We start from the raw sequence: 24,382 nt of genomic DNA, 5'->3' as shown, positions 1-24,382 counted from the left end.
ATTATTAGTAGTAATCAGCATGGATTCATGAAAAATCGTTCTTGCCAAACCAATCTATTAACCTTCTACGATGAAGTGAGCTGCCACCTAGATAAAGGTAAGCCTGTGGATGTGGTGTATCTGGACTTTGCAAAGGCCTTTGACACCGTTCCTCACAAACGCTTACTGTACAAACAAAGGAATGTAGGTATGGACCATAAGGTGAGTACCTGGATAGAGAACTGGCTCCAGGGAGAGTCCAGAGGGAGGTGATTAATGGGGAGAACTCGGATTGGGCAGGTGTGGAAAGTGGGGTCCCCCAAGGTTCTGTCCTGGGACCAATCCTGATTAATTTATACATAAATGATCTAGAGGAGGGAATATCTAGTACAATCTCAGTATTTGCGGATGATACTAAACTAAGCATGCCAATATCTTCTATGCAGGATGTGGAAACCTTACAAGCGGACCTGAACAAAATAATGGGGTGGGCAACTACATGTCAGATGAGGTTTAATGTTGAAAAATGTAAAGTAATGCACCTGGGTGCCAGAAACACGAAAGCAAGGTACTCACTGGGGGGTAAACCTCTGGGTGAATCTAAGATGGAAAAGGACCTGGGGGTACTGGTAGACAACAGGCTTGGCAGTGGTATGCAATGCCAAGCCGCTGCAAGCAAAGCCAACAGAATACTGGCATGCATAAAAAAGGGGATTCACTCCAGAAATGGAGATTATTCTCCCACTCTACAAGACTCTGGTCCGGCCACATCTGGAGTATGCTGTCCAGTTCTGGGCACCGGTCCTCAGGAAAGATGTGCTGGAACTGGAGAGAGTCCAGAGAAGGGCAACAAAAATTAGGGGAATGGAGGGCATCAGCTATGAGGAAAGACTACAAGCACTGAACTTTTTCTCTCTGGAGAAGAGATGCTTGAGGGGGGATATGATATCAATGTACAATTACTGTACTGGCGACCCTAGCATAAGGAACACATTTTTAGAGAAAGGGAATACAATAAGACACGTGGCCGCTCACTAAAACTAGAGGAAAAACGGTTTAACCTTAAAATACGTAAGGGGTTCTTCACTGTCAGAGCAGTAAGGATGTGGAATTCTCTTCCACAAGCAGTCGTATCAGCAGGGAGCATCAATAGTTTCAAAAAACTATTAGATGGGCACCTTAAAGACCACAACATACATGGGTATACAATATACGGTTAACCGCAAACACACACACACATCATAGGTTGAACTGGATGGACTGATGTCTTTTTTTCAACCTCACAAACTATGTAACTATGATCCAGCGCAGGAGAGCCACTCTGCCACCGTATAACTAGGTTATGTGGTCTGCAATTAATTAATAACGAACATGTCAAACCACCTCTTCTGAGGTCCCCTGCTGGCGCGGTCCGCTCTTCCTCTTCTCCGTTTGCCCTCCATAGCAAACTGTTTACTATGGGGGTAGACATGCCAGCTTGATCCTGAGCCCGGCCTGTGTGCGCAGCTCTGCCCCGCCCCCCACTTCCTTTTTTCAGGATTTAACTGATCGCAGTAGGAGTAAATGGCTCCTGCTGCTGAGTCTCATGTGAGAAGAGAAATTGGGTAGGAGCTGCAGCAGATGGACATAGTTAGTACTGGATTAGGCTCAGGTTAAGTACTTAAAGGCCGGCTGAGGGGGGAGAAACGTTTGAAATGGGTCCTGCCAGCGTGGGCACATGTACTGTTCTGAAATGCCACTACTCTGGATATTTTTTCATGAATTCTTTATGCAAGCTTTATTTTTTGTGCTCAGTAAGCTGATATATATTTTTTTTTTTTACCTAACAGGTTTGATATTCGTTTGATGAAAGAAGGGAGAATGAAGGGGCAAGCTTTTATTGGCTTTCCCAATGAAGATGCAGCAGCAAAAGCCTTAAAACATGTCCACGGATATGTTCTTTTTGACAAGCCATTGGTCATTGTATCCTTTTTTGTATACAGGCTTATTAGAAATAGTTCTAAGGATTCTCAGGATGTATGCCTTCATCGTTGATTCAGTGGAGATGAGACCTGAAGCTCCTGTTTCGCGTACTTGTCTGCTGAAAAAAACAAAGCATACAGTATCTCACAAAAGTGAGTACACTCCTCAGATTTTTGAAAGTCTTTTTTTCTCTTTTCATGTGACAACACTGAAGAAATGACACTTTGCTACAATGTAAAGTAGTGAGTGTACAGCTTGTGTAAATTTACTGTCCCCTCAAAATAGCTCAATACACAGCCGTTAAAGTCTAAACCGCTGGCAACAAAAGTGAGTACACCCCTAGGTGAAAATGTCCACATTGGGCCCAATTAGTCATTTTCCCTCCCCGGTGTCATGTGACTCGTTAGTGTTAAAAGGTCTCAGGTGGGAATGGGGAGTAGGTGTGTTAAATTTATTATTGCTCACTCTCTCATACTGGTCACTGGAAGTTTAACATGGCACCTCATGGCAAAGAATTCTCTTGAGGATCTGAAAAAAGAATTGTTGCTCTACATAAAGATGGCCTAGGCTATAAGAAGATTGCCAAGACCCTGAAATTGAGCTGCAGCACCGTGGCCAAGTCCATACAGCAGTTAAACAGGACAGGTTCCACTCAGAACAGGCCTCGCCATGGTCGACCAAAGAAGTTGAGTACATGTGCTCTGCGTCATATCCAGAGGTTGTCTTTGGGAAATAGTGCTGCCAGCATTGCTGCAGAGGTTAAAGGGGTGGTGGGTCAGCCTGTCAGTGCACAGACCATACGCCGCACACTGCATCAAATTGGTCTGCATGACTGTTGTCCCAGAAGGAACCTCTTCTGAAGATGATGCACAAGAAAGCCCGCAAACATTTTGCTGAAGACAAGCAGGCTAAGGACATGGATTACTGGAACCATGTCCTGTGGTCTGATGAGACCAAGATCAAATTATTTGGTTCAGATGGTTCAAGCATGTATGGCGGCAACCAGGTGAGGAGTACAAAGACAAGTGTGTCTTGCCTACACTTAAGCACAGTGGTGGGAGTGTCATGGTCTTGGACTGTATGAGTGCTGCAGGAACTGGGGAGCTACAGTTCATTGAGAGAATCATGAATGCCACCACGTACTGCGACATACTGAAGCAGAGCATGATCCCCTCCCCTTTGGTGACTGGGCCGCAGGGCAGTATTCCAACATAACAACCCCAAACACACGTCCAAGACAACCACTGCTTTGATAAAGAAGCTGAGGGTAAAGATGATTGACAAGCATGTCTCCAGACCTAAACCCTATTGAGCATCTGTGAGGCATCCTCAAACAGAAGGTGGAGGAGCGCAAGGTCTCGAACATCCACCACCTTTGTGATGTCGTCAGGAGTGGAAAAGGGCTTGAGTGGCAACCTGTGAAGCTCTGCTGAACTCCATGTTCAAGAGGGTTAAGGCAGTGGTGGAAAATAATGGTGGCCACACAAAATATTGACACTTTGGGCCAAATTTGAACATTTTCCCTTAGGGGTGTACTCAGTTTTGTTGACAGTGGTTTAGACATTAATGGCTGTGTGTTGTTATTTTGAGGGGACAGCAAATTTACGCTGTTATACAAGCTGTACACTCCTTTACATTGTAGCAAAGTGTCATTTCTTCAGTGTTGTCACATGAAAAGATATAATAAAATATTTACAGAAATGTGAGGGGTGTACTCACTTTTGTGAGATACTGTACCTGCTTGTTCTCATTTTGTGATATTAATTTCTGTTGCATATGATAGTCAAATTGCAGCCTTTTATTTTACCATATATTCAAGTGAAGGATATGTGAGTTTAATTAGGCTAAATTTGATAATGCACAATTAGTTGAATAATAGTGTAGAATCTTTAATTTTTGTTTTGAAGATGCAGATGTAAGTATTGTACTGGTATTTGCTTTAACGCACTGGATTCCATCATCTGCAGAATTTACTACTTTGTGTGGATTATATGTTAACCACCTTTCCTCTGATTACTGTATATTAACAGCTGAATAGGAACGGCACCAATGCAGGTGGACATAACTGTACGTTCTGCATCGGACACTCGTGTACACTCTAGAGCACACAGCAGCAATATTTGTGACTCCAGCAATCAAATGTACAAAAAAAAAAAATCCTGATCACCTCACCAGAGCACTGAAGTCTTGCTATGGTAAGACACAACTCATGAAAGTCCCAGAAGCAAAATCCTTTTTGGTTCTTACAAGTTCTGTTTTTGTCTCAGCATATGTGGCCCTTGTTTTCCCCTTTTTGCATTGATGGTAACACTGCACTGCTCTGGTGACAGTATGCAAAAATAAGAAATTAAATAAAATGTGTTTTTTGTGGGGTGTTTTTTTTTTTTTTTTTTTTTTTTTATAATGTTCCGACTCATGGGGCCGGCGGCCATGATTGCTGCTGGGCACCCGCGATCGCTCCCCGTGGAGAGAGAGCGACCGTCTGCTGTTGTAAACACAGCAGACCGTTGTTATCTCAGGAATCAGCACAGAGTGCCTGCGATTCTTTTATTTAGGATCACAGGTCACTGTGTCGATTCCACAAGCCCATCCCCCTCACAGTTAGAAAACCCCCTAGGCATACAATTAACCCTTTGATCGCCCCTGAGTTAACCCCTTCCCTGCCAGTGTCGTTATTACAGTAACAGCGACAAATTTTAACATTGATTACTGTAGTAATATCACTGGTCCCCCCAAAAATGTCAGTTAAGGGTCCAATCTGTCTGCCGCAATGTCACAGTCCCGCTAATTGATAATCGGCGCCATTACTAGTAAATAAATAAATAAATAAATAAAAATGACAGCCATCTTTCCCCTCGTTTGTAGACGCAATAAACTTTGCGCAAACAAATCAAAATACACTTATTGGGATTTTTATTACCAAAAATAAGTAGCAGAATACAAATTGGCCTAAAATGATAAAAAATTTGATTTTTACATTTTTTTTTTATTGGGAATGTTCTATAGCAGAATGTGAGAAATACATATATATATATATATATATATATATATATATATATATTTTTTTTTTTTTAGGAATGGTTGCTCATTTTTTTGTTTATAGCGAGAGGAAAAAAAAAAAGAAATCGCACAGGTGATTAAATACCACCAAAAGAAAGCTCTATTTCTGGGGGAAAAAAATACATCAATTTTCTTTGGATACAGTGTTGCACAACAGCACAATTGTCCGTTAAGGTAACGCAGTGCCGAATCGCAAAAAAATGGCCTAGTCATTAAGGGGATAAAACCTTCCGGGGCTGAAGTGGTTAAAATGTAATTTTTTACCACACGTTTTGTAGGAAATGCAGGAATAGAAAATTAAAATGTATTTTTTTTTTTTTTTTTACACAAAGAACCTTCAGGCCATCTAGGGGCATAAATTATGTATCTAATAATTATCAGGGACACTTTAAATGGTGAAGCGACGATCAGAGACCTTATCTGGTGTGGCAGTGATCAGGGACACTGACTAAAAAAAAAAAAAATTATATACCGTATATATTCGAGTATAAGCCGCCCTGAATATAAGCCGAGACCCCTACTTTTGCCACAAAAAAGTGGGAAAACTTATTGACTCGAGTATAAGCCTAGGGTGGGAAATGCTGCAGCTACTGGACCCAACTGGACCACCACGAGACACAAAACAGGGGCTGCGTGCATGGTACAGGAGATAGCGCAGGTCATAGTACAGGCATTGCACAGGTCATGGTAAGGGCATGGCACAGGTCAGGGCACAGGTGATGGTATAGGCATGGCACAGGTCATGGTACATGCATGGCACAGGTCATGGTACAGGCATGGCACAGGTCATGGTACAGGCATGGCACAGGTCATGGTACAGGCATGGCACAGGTGATGGTATAGGCATGGCACAGGTGATGGTATAGGCATAGTATAGGTGATGGTATAGGCATGGCACAGTAGGTATAGGCATGGCACAGTAATTAGAGGCATGGCACAGTAATTAGAGGCATGGCACAGTATGTATAGGCATGGCACAGTAGGTATAGGCATGGCACAGTAATTACAGGCATGGCACAGGAGATGCAGTGCTGCGGGCATGGTACAGGAGAATGTCTGTACCATGCCCGCAGCACTGCATGAGGAAATACAGGGGCTGCGGAGGCATCTCACTTACCTGTCGGTGAGGCGCCGTCTTCGATTTAAAAATCGCGACACCCGGCGCCGCCATACGTCACCGCAAATGCGCCACCGATGCTCGGGAAAAGCCGAACACGTTCGGCTATTTCCGGGCATGCAGCACATGCGCAGTGACACGTCGGCGCCGAGCGGCGCCATTTTTAAAAAGACACTCCAGTCAGTGACTCGAGTATAAGCCGAGGGGTGCATTTTCAGCATGAAAAAACATGCTGAAAAACTCGGCTTATTCTCGAGTATATACGGTATATATTTCCAGAAAATTGTGACAAAAAATAACTTTTTGACAGCTCTGAAAAATGGGTTTGACTTGAAGGGGGTGAAAGTCTTTTGGTCTAGAAGTGGTTAAAGGAACCGTATACCTGAATTACCCCTTTATTTACACAATATTTATTCAGTAGCCATAAAAACATAATGGGACTTGATGGGCTGCATGCTTCATCCAGCTAATTTGTAAATAGTGAAACCAGGCTTGAGATGATGATTTTAATGTGGACTCACTTCTGCTGCAGAGGCAGGGTTTTTTGTTTTTTTTTCTGGCCCTGTGTTGCATGTGTGAGTGAGCATGCAGATGTCTGTTATATAATTCTCTAGTTTTTTTTTTTTTTTCTTTTTTTTGTTTTTTAATGGTCATGTGGACATTCCATTTATGGATTTGGTCACAAAAATTGAGTATGCATGTAAACACTGTTCTTATGTTTTCTTATGTTTTTATGCGTGACCTTAACTGAGCAACAGCAGTTTGCACGATCGGCTCGTCCCAAGCCTAATACTAATAAATTGCCAGCCAAAAGATAGCAGCCAAGGTATGTTATACAAGAGGCACCATCAGGGCAAAATCTCAGGCACTCTTGGAATGAGTCCCATTGACTGTTCAGAGAGATAATCAATTTTGAGATCAACTTTGGTATAAAAGAATATTTATATTTACTTAGTCATATTTGTTTTATAGCAGGGTATCTAGCTGTCGTACTTTTTTTTTTTTTTGCTTGCATTGTAAAAATAATATGCGGTACAGTGTATAACAAAGGCAAGGTACATAACCGTACATCCACAGTTACATCACTGACGAAAACAAGGTAAAAAAAAGGTGAGAATTCCATTCTCAAGAAAGGCATATAGTGTACAATAATTTTAGACAAGATCCAGGATATTACAGTAAGGTTCAGAAGAACAGCCACGGCTGCCAAATCTTATCGAATTTCCAAGAACAATTCCTACTGAGGTAGGTTAATTTGTACATGGGTAATGCCTTATCCAGTGCAGATTCCCATGAGGTGAGGGTAGAGGGGGAAATCCAATTAGGAAGGATTTCATTTTTCGCATAAAACAATAGGTATGAGATCAAGAGTTTTTTTGTGTCTCTAGGCCTCTGCTCATCCTCATGAATACATACTAAGGCCAGTTTAGGAGTCTTCGGGAGGGACAGCTGTAGAAGGATATTGATAAGATCAAATACATCCGTCCAGAACATGTCGAACAATGAAAATGGGGACAATCTGGAGATCTAGATGGGTAGATTTGATGTAGTCTTTGAGGCGTATAGTACACCTTATGTAGACATTTTAGTTTGGAGCAACTTATCCCTAGATGAAATGATCAATTTAGAGTTGCTTTCAAAGCATTTCTCCCATGTCTCTCGGTCTAAAGCAAGAATATCCATACTCTAACATTCCCAGAGTTTCCCTATCTTTGGAGAATCTACACTTAGTAGGGTTGAATAAAGTTTAATAAGCTCCTCCTGTGCTAGAAGGTCTTCAACTGGGTCTGTTGCCAAAGAAGGTTGGTTTAGAGAACTGAGATCGAGCTGCATGACACAATTGCCAGTATCAGAAAAGCATCCAGCTAAGCATACTATATTGGTGCGACAGATCAGCGAAAGACAACAGGGTACGACTCGGCATAACCTCTCTGAGCGTCTTAACACCAAATCAGGCCCAGATTTGTAGGTCTGGAATTGATCTAAAGTATCCCAGCGAGGGATTCCCCCATAGCGGAGTATAGGGAGACCACTGATTAGGACATAGGAAGCGTTTCCTGGCCATCATCCAAACTCTAAGTGTTGCTCTGGTTGGAAGTGAAAAAGTCATAAACGCTATGTCCACGATATACTAAGTTCACTCAGTCTGTTAGTAAGCCCAGTGTAGCTGCTTCCAGACAAGACTGCTGCGTTAGCAAGCCAGCCCTCCACATCATGGATTTAGCTAAGCAGGGTGGAGCTCCATGCCGTAGAAAGGAGCCCACACAGCGATCTATCTCCTTAAAGAAGGTCCCCTTATCCAATTTGGGCAATTCCTAAAGACGTAAATAAATTTGGGTAGGAAGAGCATTTTGACCACATTAATACGCCCCATAAGATTTAACGGAAGGGAGGTCCAGGACGTGCATTTTTCTTTTAACTGCTGTAAAAAGGGGGAAGAGGTTCAACTGAAAAATTGCTGAGATTACTCCGGACCCTAATTTCTAGAAATTTGAACTCGTCTGCCCAAAGCAAAGGAGTGGGGATCACTGTTTCCCTACCACCAGAGTCCAAGGGGAAAAGTGCCGATTTTTTTCCAGTTGAACCTTATTCCTGAGTACTACTAATCGAAGATCGCAAGGGCTACCCACAGGGAGGAGTGTGCATCAGATAGATACAGTAAAGTATCATCCGTGTACAGTGAAATCTTTTCCTCCAAGGGGCCAACCTACCATCCCTCAACAAGCCGGGAACTCCATATTAATAAAGCCAAAGGCTCAAGGGCCAGGGCGAAGAAACTCGAAGATAGGGGACACTCTAACAATTGCGGCGATAACTCACATGTGTGGTTTGAACACTGTTTACATATGTGGGCGGGGCTTCCGTATGCGTTCGCTCCTGCGCGCGAGCTAACGGGGACAGGGCGCTTTAATTTTTTTTTTCTATTTATTTTATTTAATATTTTTTATTTTTACAGTTTAAAAAAAAAAAAAAAGTGATCATTTTTATTCCTATTACAAGGAATGTAAACATTCATTGTAATAGAAATAGGCATGACGGGACCTTTTTATTGTGAGATCTGGGGTCAAAAAGACCTCACAACTTCACAAGTACACTAAAAAAAAAAATGGTTAAAAAAAAAATTGACACTTTAAGCCGGTTGCTAGTCAATGACGTTTGATGTCGCTCTGGTCCTCCAAGACAGAGTCGAGTGTGGGCCATCTTGCCCTCACTCAACTTCCTGTCTAAGAGGATATGGGACCGGTGTAACGTGAGAAAAACCTACCCTTGTCACTTCCGGCCAGGAACAGCTGAGCAGCGCAGCAGTGCGCATGCTCCCAGCCCCGGATACGTAATGGATCAGCTGAGGAGCAGACTACTGCGCATGCGCACTAGTATGAAATTATTACTGTGTTCCGTGAAAAAAACCTACCCACGTGGCGGTTACATAAAACATCTCGGCTGCAATACGAGTCATCTCCGCTCCTGTCCCTGTGACTTCCCTCAACTCGGCTAGTAAATATAAAAGCGGCTGGCGGCTCCGTGATTTATCTTTTCATACACCCGCCGCCGCTTTTATATTTACTAGCCGAGATGAGGGAAGTGACAGGGATAGGAGTGGAGATCACTCGTATTGCAGCACAGCTGTTTTAATGTAAACGCCGCATTACACACAGTGCCGTGCAACCGGAAGTGACGAGGGTAGGTTTTTCTCACGGGTAGGTAATTCTCACGGAACACCGGATCGGTTTCCCCGCTGTCGGCGGGTCCGGTAAGCTGGGAAAAGGATCGGGACGCGGCGGGAGGGGGGGGGCACCTCTTCCGCCACACCATAAATGTGATCCCGCAGCAAATCCGCCACTGGGACCACCCTTACCTGAAAGCCCTCCGTTTTTAAAAATACCGGGGTTATGGCAGCTATCTGCTGCCATAACCCCAGTATTTAGCGCCAAAAGACGAACGTACATCGATGGGCGGTCGATAAGTGGTTAAGTTAGTCACCTGCGACTAGCACATTAGAAACCCCATATTGTATCACTTGTTGCATTATAAAATATAGTAAGGCAGTATCCACCTGGGGTGGAAGTTAAAGACACACAATGACAAATTCAACATTAAATATTGAGGCATGGCCATTGAGTATTACAAATCTGCCCCCCGGGTCAGTTTGAACTCCCATAAGGGGATCAATGAACAAGGACACTCACCCCCTTAGCATAAGTGGAATAGGTGGCATGATAATGCTCACGCATGAAGCCAAAAAGAAAGGGAAAAAAAACACATCAGAAAAAACGTTTAAAATTCAGAAAGCTTCATGTGCATCCAATAACAGTTACAAACACATTAACCACTTTACCACTAGCCACTGTGCTGCTACTGCAGCAATGTGGCTCGTTATCGTCCAGCGACGTAGACCTACGTCGCTGGACTCCTCCCCCTTTCATTCACTCCGGGAGTCGGGCCAGGGGAGGAGCGGCGGCGATCGCCGCTGCTCTGCCCCGATCGTCGGGGAATCCAGTTTGGAGATCCGCCCGCTTGTGTAAACAGAGCGGGCGGATCTAAGTGACAGATCGGAGTGTTCAGCATAGCTGAACATCCAATCTGTCCCTGACTCACTCAGTCACCTCCCCCCCACACGTTAGTAAGCACCAGGCATACATTAACCCCTCCCTCTCCAATAAAATTAACCCCTTCCCTGCCAGTGTCATTTTTACAGTAACAGTGCATATTTATAGCACTGATTACTGCAGTAATGTCACTGGTACCCCCAAAAGTGTCAAAAATGTCAGTCAAGGGTCCGATCTGTCCGCCGCAATGTCGCAGTCCCGCATAAAAAAAAAATCGCAGATCGCTGCCATTACTCGTTAAAAAAAAAAAAAAACACCAAAAATGACAGAAATCTTTCCCTTAGTTAGTAAACGCAATAACTTTTGCGCAAACCAATCAAAATACGCTTATTGTGATTTTTTTTTTACCAAACTTGGGTACCAGAAAACAAATTGGCCAAAAATTTTAAAAAAAATTGGTTTTTACATCTTTTTTGGGGGGAATTTCATATAAAAAAAGTTAAAAATATTATTTTTTCAAAATAAACGCTCTTTTTTTGTTTATAGCGCAACAAGTAAAAATCGCACAGGTGATCAAATACCACCAAAAGAAAGCTCTGTTTGTGGGAAAAAAAGGACGTAAATTTCGTTTGGGTACGGCGTCGCATGACCGCGCAATTGTCAGTTAAATTCGTACAGCGCCGAATCGCAAAAAGTGGCCCAGACGTAAGACAGCAAAATGCTCTAGTGGTAAAGTGGTTAAAATAAAAAATAGGGTAAGAAAGAGATCCCTTTTTATATAATCTGTGATCCCAAATACGAGATGCTGGAGCAGTACACATACTAAGGATTCACTGAATTACCTGAACAAGTCAGGAGCACTTTCTTAAACAGTCAAATAGCATGTATGGGCCACATGGCTGAGGTAAACTTGGCATCTACATAGTGCATGAGCCACATACAAAAAATAAACCAAGTATTAAGAAAAAATAAAAATAGGAGGTAATAACAAAACAGAGAATTCAAGTAGGACCTCTAAATCCTAAAGGCTATGAATATAGCTTAGAGAAGCAAAAGAGACGTCACCACATAGCTGACTTCAATATGAGGAGGCAAAGTTTCTAGCCAGCTGGCTGCATCCAGAGTGTAATCAGGGAACAGCAGCAGCTTAGCATTTTGATGGTGCAGATCCTCGGTGCCTCGGGCTGCCGACAACGCTCCATCATGATCCCGGAAATTCATTAGCCTTAACTGGACGGCCTCGATCTTATTAGTCCGCACCGCTTGACACGACGTAATAGCCACCATGACCTCGGTATGCCCGGCGGTGAGGAGTCGGGCGTCTCCACAGGGTCAGTCTGCAAAGCCATATTGGAATGGCCCGCGGGAGACTCTGCCGAGAAAAGGCCCAGGACTCACTGGCGTGTCCGCTCCCGGTGGGAAATTAAGCTTCTATTAAGGCATACAGAGCTAGAGTAGCGTTGTTGCAGAGCGAAAGGGGGCCCAAATAAATGAAGGATTCAGGTTATCTCCAGCAGAGCTTCGGGAAACACATCTCCTCAGTCGGCCATCTTGGACATGCCCCCAGCTGTTGTACTTTTCATTTTAGTTAACACACTGACTTCTTTAAAACCCCTCTATTGTGTTTTAAACAGGCACTGTTGCCAGTCTACTCATTTCAACAATCAGAACATTTTCTGATAAAATTTTGTGAATTTAACATCCATGCATGTTATCTACCTGTTACAGGCCCCCTTTTGTAGACATCCAAAAGCCCTGAGAATGTTCCTGGGTGCCGCCATCTGGAACATGATGTGGACAGCCCCAGCTGACTCAGAGCTGTCATTCAACCAACTCTTGTATTCCCTTTCACTTCTCCCCCAACAGCTACATAAAGGGTTATCTAGGGAGTTAGAGGAGCTGGGCCAGCATAGAAAGTAATTAGACACTCCCAGAATGGAAGAGGGCTATGAGAGTAACGAGGAAAGTAGCTGTTCTAAGAAATTGTTTCTCTGGAGTAGTCAAACTAGCCAGTACAAAGGCACATTACATAATAAGTAACAAGTAAGCAATTAAAAATACCCCCTACAGGAGTGGGACACTAGGCAGGAAAAAACGCTACCACGCCAATGGGACAGTCCCAGGGGATACTCCCACTTCCTGCTATAGGCACCCAGTTTTTTTTTTTCTGCCTAGTCAGAGTAAGGACCTTGTGCCTTGCTGGGATCTCTGGTCCTAGCAATATTGTCTTTTTTTTTTTTTTTACTGATTTTTTTTTTTTCCTCTCCTTGTTCTTTTCTGTTTCTGTGGAAACTACAATCAACTGCTGGACTGGGCGATGGACTGGATATTCTAGATCCTTATGGTCTCCCAAGTCCAGCCAGTGAGCGCGACCTGACCTCCGCTTTGTGCTAGGTCAGCCGCAACATAGCCCCACTGGACAGAGGCTGGCCAGCAAGTTAAACGTCTCGCTAGGACCCATAGACCTGGTCACGACCTGAGTCGCAGCATGCCTCTTGCCTTCAGCACCCCCATTCCGATGGTGTAGTGGTCTGTCTGGAGTGGTGCCCACTGGGTTTCCATGGTGTGGTAAGTAGTGTCCCCCCTTCCACTGATGGCCTTTTGGGAATGAACGTGGGCCCCTCCCTGGGACGGTCGGACCCCTTGGTTCTCTTCCTTCCCACATAGCATCCTTCCTCATTTATCGGGGTACCTCTGTGGCCCACCCCCCCATTTATCCACACTTAGCTCCCCCTCCCCCAGAGGTGGCCATACATGTAATGTCTGTGTGGGGGTGGTCCTGGTGTGGGGGGGTCCTGCCAGGGCCCCTCCTTACTGCCCTTTCGTTTCTGGGGGTCCTGGGCACCGCGTGTAGCCGCCATTTTGTTGTGAATGACTGCTGTATATATCGGCAGCCATGTTTCTGTAGTCCGGTGGCAATTTTCTTGTAGTTTCCCATTGCTATAAAGCCGCGGCCATGTTTTTGCAGCATAAGGGGTGGGGATTCGGCGGTGGACCTCTAGTGTTCTTTCCTGAACCTTCTTTCTCTCTGATCACCGCACGGCATGCAGCTTTGGTGCTCTGCTCTGTACCTGAGTTGGTGGTGGTGAGTCCCTGTGGGTGCAAAACGACCTCCCTCTTTCTGCTATAGCAGGAACTTGGTGCGCTGGGACTTTATTTTATTTTATTTTTTTAGCAGTATTTTTTCCTTTTTTTGCTGGTGGTCCCGGGGGTTAACCCATGGAGTCCCTGGAGCATGTCTACCCGCCTGACCCCCTCTCAGGGGCTGCGGGGCCCTCTGGGTCCCAGTCTTCTTTGTCTGCCATGATGGCGGTCCTAGAGTCACTAGTGTCCAAGGTAGATATGGTCCTGCAAAACAGGATGGGCAAAAAGCGTCCCCCGCCTTCACCTGCATCCTCTGTCACCTCAGATTCTGAGGTTGACCTGGCCGACGCGGACGCGAGTCTCCCTACTGGGTCTGCGTCCAGGCACCCTGAGTGCTTTGATAGTGACAATGATTCGTCTTCCACTATGGTCGCACACGAAAAGGCGCTAGTGGATGCACCGATCGTATCAGTGCTTGAAACATTTAAACTGAAGGATGCAGCTGCCGGTACATTTTGGTACCCGCAGATCCTCAAAGATGACAAAGGTTTTCCCCATTCCCGCCTATGTTGACAAAATTGTCGAGTCAGTCAGGGTGCCTAAGCATTTCGCTAAAAGGTATCCCTTTGAAGAGTCCCTGAAAAAAAAAAAACTAACCGTACCGCCTATGGTGGATTCTCTGGTTTCCAGGTTAAATAAAGCCACCCTTCTCCCGGTGGAGGACTCTGTCTTTTAAAGACCCTTTTGACAAGAGAGCTAAATCTGTGGTCCAACACCTTTTTACAATGGCCGCTTCCATCCGTAGACCAGTGTTTACCATAACTTTGGTTTCCCAGACCTTCACGGAATAGGCAAAGCTTATGGGCCAGGATTTGGAAGGGGAACAGATTCCCCCCAACCTCGTGGAGCTGGCGGCTCAGTTGATCCAGGGATTGCTGTTTATCTGTGATGTCTCTCTGGATGCGGCTCCCTTAGTCTGCAGGGTATCTGTAACAGCGGTGATCCTTGGGCGCATGAAATGGCTCAAATACTGGTATATGGACCAGGTTTCCAAGAAGGTCCTGTCTGATCTCCCTTTTGTAGGAGATTGCCTGTTCGGAGGTCCCATGGATGAGATCATTAAGGGGCTCACAGGGGGAAGGTTACTCTTCTCCTGCAGGCTACCAGGAGCAAGTAGTTCTGTTGCAAACGTGGCCCTTTCGTCTCTGCAAGCAAGCGGCCCTTTCATTCCTCAGGATTTCAGGAAAAGGGATCATCGAAACGAATTTGAACCCCCTCTGGAGGTTCAAAGAGGCCGTGGTGTGGTAAGCTGAGGGCGGGTCCCTCCAGACCCACAGATAAGCCCTCTTCTGCCTGACGGGACACCCCCACCCGTATCTGGGGTGGGGGGGGGGCGACTTTGCTTCTTTAAGGACCCGTGGACCTCCTTGATTCAAGACAGGTAGGTCCATGAGCTAATTCGGTCTGGTTATAAGATCGAGCTTCAGTCTTCGCCTCCAGCAAGGTTCTTTCCTTCCAACGTGCGTTTGTCGCCAGATCGCCTGCGAGGTCTCCTCGGAGCGGTGCAAGATCTTACAACGGGTCATTGTACCGCTTCAAGAATCTGAACACTTTCAAAACCTATTTGCTGTGTCCAGGAAGGAAGGCAAAGTTCATCCAATCCTGGACCTCAAGGACTTGACTTCTTTGTGCTGGTACAAAAATTCTGGATGGAATCCATTTGCACGGTAATGGCATTCCTTCATCAAGGGGATCTCCTGGCCTCTATCGATATCAAGGATGCTTACCTTTATATCCCAATATATATCGGGCATCAGCGCTCTCTTCTCTTTGCCGTGTGCACGGAGCACTATCAATTTGTGGCGTTACCCTTTGGGCTCACCTCAGCTCCTCAGGTGTTCACAAAAGTTTTGGCTCCAGTGTTAACATTGCTGCGGCAGAGAGGGATTGCGGTACTGGGATACCTGGATGATCTCCTTCTGCGTGCAGAGTCTCCGATTTGTCGTAAGACAACCTGAACATTACTGTGCGAACCTTGCAAGAGTTTGGATGGGAACTAAATTTCCAAAAATCTTCTCTAGTTCCATCCACCAAGTTGGACTACCTGGGTCTGACCCTGGATTTGGCCTCAGCCCGGGTGTTTTTTCCAGGGGAGAAACTGCAAAAGCTGCAGGATGCGATTTGGCTCATGTTGTCCAACAGTTGCATGCGAGTTCTGGGCCTGATGGTGTCTACCTTCGAGGCGGTTCTGTTTGCACAGTTCCACACGCGACCTTTGCAGAGAGATTCTTGCCAAGTGGGACAAGAATCCACAGTCTTTGGACAATCTGATTCTGTTGAGCTAGGGCACGAGGGGGGGTCCCCAATTTGGGTTTGCTCTCCGGTGCTTCGTCAGGGAAAATCCTTCCATCCCCTATACTGGACAGTAGTCACCACGGATGCCAGCCTGTCCAGATGGGGAAGACGTCTTTGGCACGGTTTGTGCTCAGGGGGTTTAGTCTCTGGAGGAGTCCAGACTTCAGATCAATTTACTGGAACTTTGGGCGATCAGACTGTCTGGCTCATTGGACGGACCATCTTCAGGGGTGCCTAGTGAGGATTCAATTGGACAATGCCACGGCCATGGCATATTTTAATCACCAAGGGGGCACAAAGAGTCTCCTAGCAGCTTGGGATGTAGCAGGCATTCTAAGGTGGGCAGAACGTTTCGTTCCAGCCCTCTCGACTATGCATATTCCAGGGGTAGAAAATTGGCAAGCGGATTACCACAGTCATCAGGCCTTGGACCAGGGAGAATGGTCACTTCATCCGGAGGAGTTTCATCCGTTGTGTCTCCGGTGGGGATCTCCTGAGGTGGACCTGTTGGCCGCTCGTCTCAACAGGAAGGTGCAGAGGTTTGTGGCAAGGTCTCGGGATCCTCTGCCCGACACCACAGATGCGCTGGTGGCCCACTGGGCCCAGCATCGTCTGATATATGCCTTTCCTCCTCTAAAACTTCTGCTGAGGATCGAGGCAGAAGAGATTCCGGTTATCCTAGTGGCCCCAGACTGGCCTCGCCAGTCTTGGTATGCAGATCTAGTATGGCTGGTTGCTGATGTCCCTTGGAGACTCCCTCTCAGAGAAGACCTATTGGCTCTAGAGCCGAGCTTCCATCCTGTTTAAGCCACTGGCTTTAACGGCTTGGCTGCTGAAGGATAGGGGGTTGTCAGACTCTGTGATTCCCACGCTGTTAAAAGCTAGAAAATCTACCTCTAGGAAAATTTACCATCGCGTCTGGAAATCATGCACTGCGTGGTGTGAGTCTCTGGGGGTTTCCCCCTTTCCTTTTCGGTGACTCGAATTTTGGCATTTCTTCAAAGAGGTGTGGAACAGCGCCTTGCCTTGGGTACCATCAAGGGCCAGGTTTTGGCCTTGGCGATTTTCTTTCGATGTCCCTTAGCTATGCACTCTTTTGTTCACACTTTTGTTCAGGGGGTTCGCCACTTGGCTCCCCCAGTGCGGTCTCCGTTGCCTCAATGGAATCTCAACTTGGTTCTATCGGTTCTTCAGAAAACTGCCTTTCAAAAATATTTGCAAGATTCCTCTGCTTACATTGTTCCAGAAGGTAGCTTTCTTGGTGGCTATTACTTCTGCACATAGGGTGTCGGAGCTGGCAGTTTTGTCTTGTCGTTCACCTTATTTGGTGGTTCACAGAGATAAAGTGGTGCTTCACCCTTGTCAGTAGTTCCTTCTTAAGCTTGTCTCTGGTTTCCATCTGAATGAAGACATTGTGTTGCCTTCCCTGTGTCCTAAGCATGCTAAGAAGATTGCCTTCCATTCTCTGGAAGTGGTTCGGAGATCAGGGTTTACTTGGCTGCAAGTGAGTCAGTTCGAATATCAGACTCACTATTTGTCCTTACGGATGGTCCTCGCAAGGGGTTGGCCGCGTCTGCCATGACTATTTCCAGATGGATCAGACAGACGGTGGTGCAGGCCTATGCAATCAAGGGTCAGGTTCCTCCTTTACCTGTTAAGGCGCTTTCTACATGGGCACTTAGTGCCTCCTGGGCCTTCCGCCATCAGGCATCAGTGATGCAGGTTTGCAAGGTGGCTACTTGGTTGTCTGTACACACTTTCACAACATTTTACAAAGTAGATGTGCTGGCATCTGCGGATGCTGCTTTTGGCTGCAAGGTTTTGCAGGCTGCTGTTGAGAGGACTAGTCCTCCGTGAGGGTGCATGTTTCAGGTGAGCTCCAGTTGTTCCTGGTTGAGCTCCATGTTACCTGTTTGGCTAGGTTTAGCCTTTTTGTAATTTTTTTTTTTCTGCTGTTTTTCCCATCCCTCATGTTTGACATTGCTTTGGGACATCCCAGTGGTCAAGAGGATTCTGGAGCTGTGTACGTCAATGAACGAAAGAGTAAATTGGATTTTTGTCTTATTGTAAAATCCCTTTCTCTGATGTTCATTGATTGAAGCTGTGTCCGTCAATGAACATTAGAGAAAAAGATTTTACGGTAAGGCAAAAATCCAATTTTTCTGTGCTTCTACCTGCATTTTGTTAGGATCTCTTTAAAATGTTTGTAGGCGACACATTACGGAATAGCTGTATATTTTTCTTTTTAGATTTGTTTCTTTTTAAGTTTTGTGTAACTTCATTAACCTTTACAAGTAGCAAGACCACATGATTGGTTCGAAGTTGGACCTCTGTCTCCTTTTTATATTACATTTGCTAAAAATCTGGGAGAAGGACTAAGGAGAAAATGGTACAGGCTCAAACGCAATTGATCCAGAGGGGCAGCCACATATGCTATGTGTTTGCAGGACCATCCCAGTACTAGACTTATAAAATGTTTTTCATTACCATTTTAAGTATTTTTAAAGAAACTTGTAGATGGGGCGAAAGATGTAGAATGTTCCAAAATGCCTTGGCACTAGCTAGAATCTTTAAGCCTTTATTCACACTAGCATGACTTCTCATGCGACTTTGGACATGACAAGTCACAGCTATTCTTTTCAATGCCACCAGTTCAGGCTGATGCAATTTAAGTCGCAGAGATTTTGGAAAGATGTCTGCGCTACTGGTGCAACTTTTGGTGCGACTTTGATCCATTGAGTGTAAAGTCGCATCAGTTGTGCTCCAAAGTCGCACTGGAGACATGTGAATGGAACCTAACACTTTTTTATCACAGGAAAAGTGAATAGGAATTATTTGAATTTCATTTGGAAACTTTTGTCTGTTAAAGTGGAACTAAAGTCCACAGATACCTAACTTCCTTCACTGGTGCTGATATCGGTTATCAGCTTCCTCTGTGTATCCGGTCTAAAGCCATCCTGATTGTCTGGTGGGGTATGATGCAACTCCTGTATAACTCCCACGCATAGTGTACATTCTAAAGGATTGCAAACATGCTGGTCAGTTTGTTTTATTGCAGAGGAGATATAGTATGTTTCTTCTGCGATAGTTTGTCTGCTTGCAGTTTTTAATATTTGCTCTTTAGTTCCACAGAAACAGTGCTGACTTTACAGAGAAAAACAAGTACATGGTGATCTGTTAACCTTATTGTCAGTTTAGCTGCTGACTGAAATATTTGATTTCCTAGCTGACCAAGGTTTCCACTCGCGGCCAAGAAAAGCCTTGTATATGTCCAAAATGTGGAAAAAAGTGCAGCGCTAATAAATACTAGCAATATAAACGTGTGTGTATATATATATATATACCAAGAAAGGTAAATACAAATAAATTGCAAAATGAATAAAAGTGAACATCAAATCAACAGTCCCATATGTGAAGTGAATATATGTCCGCTTGTTAAGCTAGAGTAGACATTTTCTGGGCTAGGTAAATTGACACAGACATCGGACAATTGGCACATAGCAAAGTGTTGGGGTTATGTGCCTGACAGTATCTGTTCTGGTCATAATCTTCAAGTAATTGCTGGCATATCCTTCCCCTATTCTCAATCACATCGCTAACACCTTTACGTCTGTAAATTAGCCATATGATAATAAGAAAAACCCTTAGTTTGGTTAATGCAAGCTTATCCTTAAAGTTGTTGTAAACACTTACATATACTCAGTTAAGTGACTAGCCTCAGATGATACACAGAGATAAAAACAAATTTTCCTACATAAGTTGCAGCTGTTTATCTGCAGCCATTCAAAGTCCAGAATTCTATAACTTGTCTGAGCTGTTTTAAAAAGTCAGGAGGAGAGCCAAAGTTACAGTTTACAGAGCTCAGTGAGTAGAGCTCTGAGAGCTGATTGGAGGGAAGAGACACCCCCCCCCCCTTCACACAGGAACAGACCAGAGGCTGTCATTCAGCCAGAGCTCCCTCCCCTGGCACCATTTTTCTCTTGGTGTCAGGAAAACTTGTCAGAAGTGACTCATGCTGATAGCAGAGGAAGGAAGCAGAAAACAGAAATGACATGTAGTGCTCCTAATTGAGACAAGTACACACTGTAGAGGGATATGCTTTGTTCATATTCCATGCCTGAGGTTTACAACTACTTGAAGCAAATGTAATTAGCTGGGACAGGAGCAAAGAAAAAAATAGAAGTTAAAAAAGATCTCCCTGGAAGAGAAACTGGTGCAGGGCTCGGCAGTCTGTATTATGTCTTCTGTCCAGCATAAAAATATAGCCGTGAAAACAGTTTTGCTGTTCTTCTCCTTAAAGATGACCATGAAACTGCTGTTTGGGCATTCAGAGTGTATCCTTTCATGTTGTATCCTTTTTAATATATGTAATTCCCAGCTAGATTAAAGAAGTAAGCTTCCTTATGATTTTAGTTACTTCTAATCATATTTCTGTTACATTTTAATGCTTCATAGTGATGTTTCTATACTGGTCTCATTCACAACATTTTCCCCTTATACATTAAACTGTAAACCTTATATAAAAAAGCAGGCATTACTGGAAGGCTTTTTCTTGCACAATTATAGCATAATGGTCTGCCAGATGTATATTGCCACACTGAAGAGCCTTTCCAAACCGCTTGCTTGAAAGACACTGGATTCCACACTTCAAATCACCAGGTGGTATCATAAAAGCCTTGGGGTCCCCGTTAATGGCAGTCCTCATGTATTGCACAGTTCAGCTGCCACTGTTCCAGTTTTTATCTATAGCACGGCTTAAAATATTATTGTATATCAATTCAAATATAAAATTATTCTCAACATTTGGGTGGACAGACTTGTGTAAACGCCAAGTGGCTGCTTCTTACTTGGGGCACCATGAAAAAAAAAAAAAAAAAAAAACTATATATTGGTTGGTTTTCATTTCTGAGCACTGAAAAAGCTGATACAATTACTAAAATGTTATACTTCTACTTTAGATAAAAAGGGCTTGGCATGAAGGTTCTTTTTAAGCTGAACTCTGCCCACCCCCACCCTAGCATATTTAGAATACAATTCTTGTATATTTTAGAGGGGATTAAAATAGAAATACTTTATGCCATGGTCATGCAACCTCATTTTAGTCTTTACTCCACGTTCCAGGGTGGATGAGGCCTTAATATCACATACAATTCAGGACCAGGACTCTGCTGGCCCTGCTTTGCATGTGACAATATCAGCAAAAAGCCTCTGTGACCATGGAGTAAGGTCACCATTTTTTATTAGAGCCCCCTAGACTAAACGGGCATTGAGTCCTCAATTTTCTGGAGGCAACCAGATGTTATATTTTGGGCCAGCCTGGAGTTGGGTTTTAAATGGTAGGTGCACTTTTATCCTGTAATCTGTATCCCACCCATATTCGCCCTTCTGATCAAATTTGGAAATTTAACATCCAGCAAGGCGATGTTTTTCATGCTTAGAAGTAAAGCAGTTTGGATGCTGTTTGAAATGGTGCACCAGGTGCTGCTATACAGGGTTGAACTGGCTCTGTGCTTATCTCTGCAAATAAACCCCGGGCATGCTTTTTCTAGGACCAACTTGGTATATACATGTTATTATTTCAGAATGCACATGCAGAGAGTAGCCTTGGACAACATAAGCACTATGGAGGTCTAGGCAGCAGATGCTGTTTTGTAAGTTGGTAACAACTTCTGTTTTCAAAGGTGATCAGTTAGGTGCAGGGGTGGTGAAATACAATAAAAGTTTGCTTATTCTATTAAGTTACAGTGGTGATCGAAAGTTTGGGCACCCCAGGTAAAAATTTGTATTTAACCACTTGCCGACCGCCGCACGACTATCTACGTCGGCGGTCAGCCCCTCACAGGCAAACTAACGTAGGGCTACGTTGCTTGCTTGTGAGGGTCTAGGGAGCGAGCGCGCGCCCCCGGAGGCGCGCTCCCGCTCCCTCGTTGTCACGGACCCCCCCCCCGCGCGTGTGACCAGCGGACCCGATGTCCGCCGGCCACTCGGCGATCGGCGGGGGAGAGGGAGAATGTCAGGCAGCTTGTGTAAACAAGCTGCCTGTCATTCTCCTCGCTGCAAAGACACTGATCACATGGATCTACTATGTAGATCCGTTGATCAGTGTCCTTACAGCTGAAGCCACAGCCAATCACAGTAGAAAGCACGCCCCTAGGGACACACACAGCCCCTCCCTCCCAAATAAAGTTAACCCCTTCACTACCAGTGTATTTTTACAGTAACAGTGCATATATATAGCACTGATTACTGTAGAAATGTCACTGGTAACCCCAAAAGTGTCAAAAATGTCAGTCAAGGGTCCGATCTGTCCACCGCAATGTCGCAGTACCGCAAAAAAAATCGCAGATCGCCGCCATTACGCGTTAAAAAAAAAACAACTAAAATGACAAAAATCTTTCCCTTTGTTAGTAAACGCGATAACTTTTGCGCAAACCAATCAAAATACGCTTTTTGCGATTTTTTTTTTTTTACCAAACATAGGTAGCATAAAACAAATTGGCCGAAAATGTTAAAAAATTTTGATTTTTACATTTTTTTTGGGGGAATTTCATATAAAAAAAATGTGAAAAATATTGTTATTTTTGCAAAATTGACGCTCTTTTTTTGTTTATCACAGGTGATCAAATACCACCAAAAGAAAGCTCTGTTTGTGGGAAAAAAAGGACGCCAAATTTGTTTAGGTACAGCGTCGCACGACCGCGCAATTGTCCGTTAAAGTCACGCAGTGCCGAATCGCAAAATACCCCCTGGTCGGAATGGGGGTAAAATCTTCCGGGGCATAAGTGGTTAATGTGCATAAAGAAGCCAAGGAAAGATGGAAAAATCTCAAACGCATCAAATTACAGATTAGACATTCTTATAATATGTCAACAAAAGTTAGATTTTATTTCCATCATTTACACTTTCAAAATAAAAGAAAACAAAAAAATGGCGTCTGCAAAAGTTTGGGCACCCTGCAGAAATAAAATCTTGTACTGCCCCCTTTGGCAAGTATCACAGCTTGTAAACGCTTTTTGTAGCCAGCCAAGAGTCTTTAAATTCTTGTTTGAGGTATCTTTGCCCATTCTTCCTTACAAAAGTCTTCCAGTTCTTTGAGATTTCTGGGCTGTCTGTCACGCACTGCTCTTTTAAGGTCTATCCATAGATTTTCAATTATGTTGAGGTCAGGAGATTGTGAAGGCCATGGCAAAACCTTCAGTTTACGCCTCTAGATGTAATCCCCTGTGGATTTCGAGGCGTGTTTAGGATCATTAACAGTTTTGCTGTTCTTCTTAAAGATGACCATGAAACTGCTGTTTGGGCATTGAGTGTATCCTTTCATGTTGTATCCTTTTTAATATATGTAATTCCCAGCTAGATTAAAGAAGTAAGCTTCCTTATGATTTTAGTTACTTCTAATCATATTTCTGTTACATTTTAATGCTTCATAGTGATGTTTCTATACTTGAGTCTCATTCACAGCATTTTCCCCTTATACATTAAACTGTAAACCTTCTATAAAAAAAGCAGGCATTACTGGAAGGCTTTTTCTTGCACAATTATAGCATAATGGTCTGCTAGATCCCCTGTGGATTTCGAGGCGTGTTTAGGATCATTATCCATTTGTAGAAGCCATCCTCTCTTTAACTTCAGCTTTTTCACAGATGGCATCAAGTTACCATCCAACATTTGCTGAAATTTTATTGAATCCATTTTTCCTTCTACTCGTGAGATGTTCCCTGTGCCACTGGCTGCAATACAACCCCAAAGCATGATTGATCCACCCCCATGCTTAACAGTTGGACAGAGGTTCTTTTCATTAAATTCTGTGCCCCTTCTTCTCCAAACGTACCTTTGTTCATTCCGGCCAAAAAGTTAAATTTTAACCTCATCGGTCCACAGAACTTGTTTCCAAAATGCATCAGGCTTGTCTATATGTTCATTTGCAAAGTTCAAACGCTGATTTTTGTGGTGAGGATGTAGCAGAGGTTTTCTTCTGATGAATCTTCCATGAAGACCATATTTTGTACAAGTATCTCTTTATAGTGGAATAGTGTACCACAACTCCAGTGTCTGCCAGATCTTTCTGGAGGGATCATGCAGTCAAACGTGGGTTTTGAATTGTTTTTCTCACAATCCTGCAAGCTGTTCTGTCTGATATGTTTCTTGGTCTTCCAGACCTTCCTTTAACTTCCACTGTTCCTGGTGACTGCCATTTCTTAATTACATTCCGAACCGAGGATATTGACATCTGAAAACGCTTTGCTATCTTCTTATAGCCTTCTCCAGCTTTGTGAGC

General features: G+C 44.1%; 1 protein-coding gene across 1 annotated transcript in view; it reads left to right on the top strand.

Annotated features, from left to right (window-relative positions):
• The window catches only part of LOC309543664 (RNA-binding region-containing protein 3-like), a 118,366-nt gene extending 97,712 nt beyond the window's left edge, over positions 1–20,654 (top strand). Inside the window, exons 12-14 of the mRNA XM_082276117.1 lie at positions 1,809–1,941; positions 6,877–6,944; positions 20,405–20,654. Of these exons, the coding sequence (XP_082132243.1) occupies positions 1,809–1,941; positions 6,877–6,936 (193 nt within the window). The 3' untranslated portion in view covers positions 6,937–6,944; positions 20,405–20,654. The remainder of the gene's footprint in view (positions 1–1,808; positions 1,942–6,876; positions 6,945–20,404) is intronic.
• Positions 20,655–24,382: the final 3,728 nt, after the last annotated feature.

This window comes from Pelophylax lessonae (genome assembly GCF_965119305.1).
Source record: "Pelophylax lessonae genome assembly, contig: HAP1_SCAFFOLD_283, whole genome shotgun sequence".
NCBI lineage: Eukaryota > Metazoa > Chordata > Amphibia > Anura > Ranidae > Pelophylax > Pelophylax lessonae.
The sequence above is the reverse complement of the archived record's forward strand: the minus strand, read 5'-3'. Positions and strand labels throughout refer to the sequence as shown.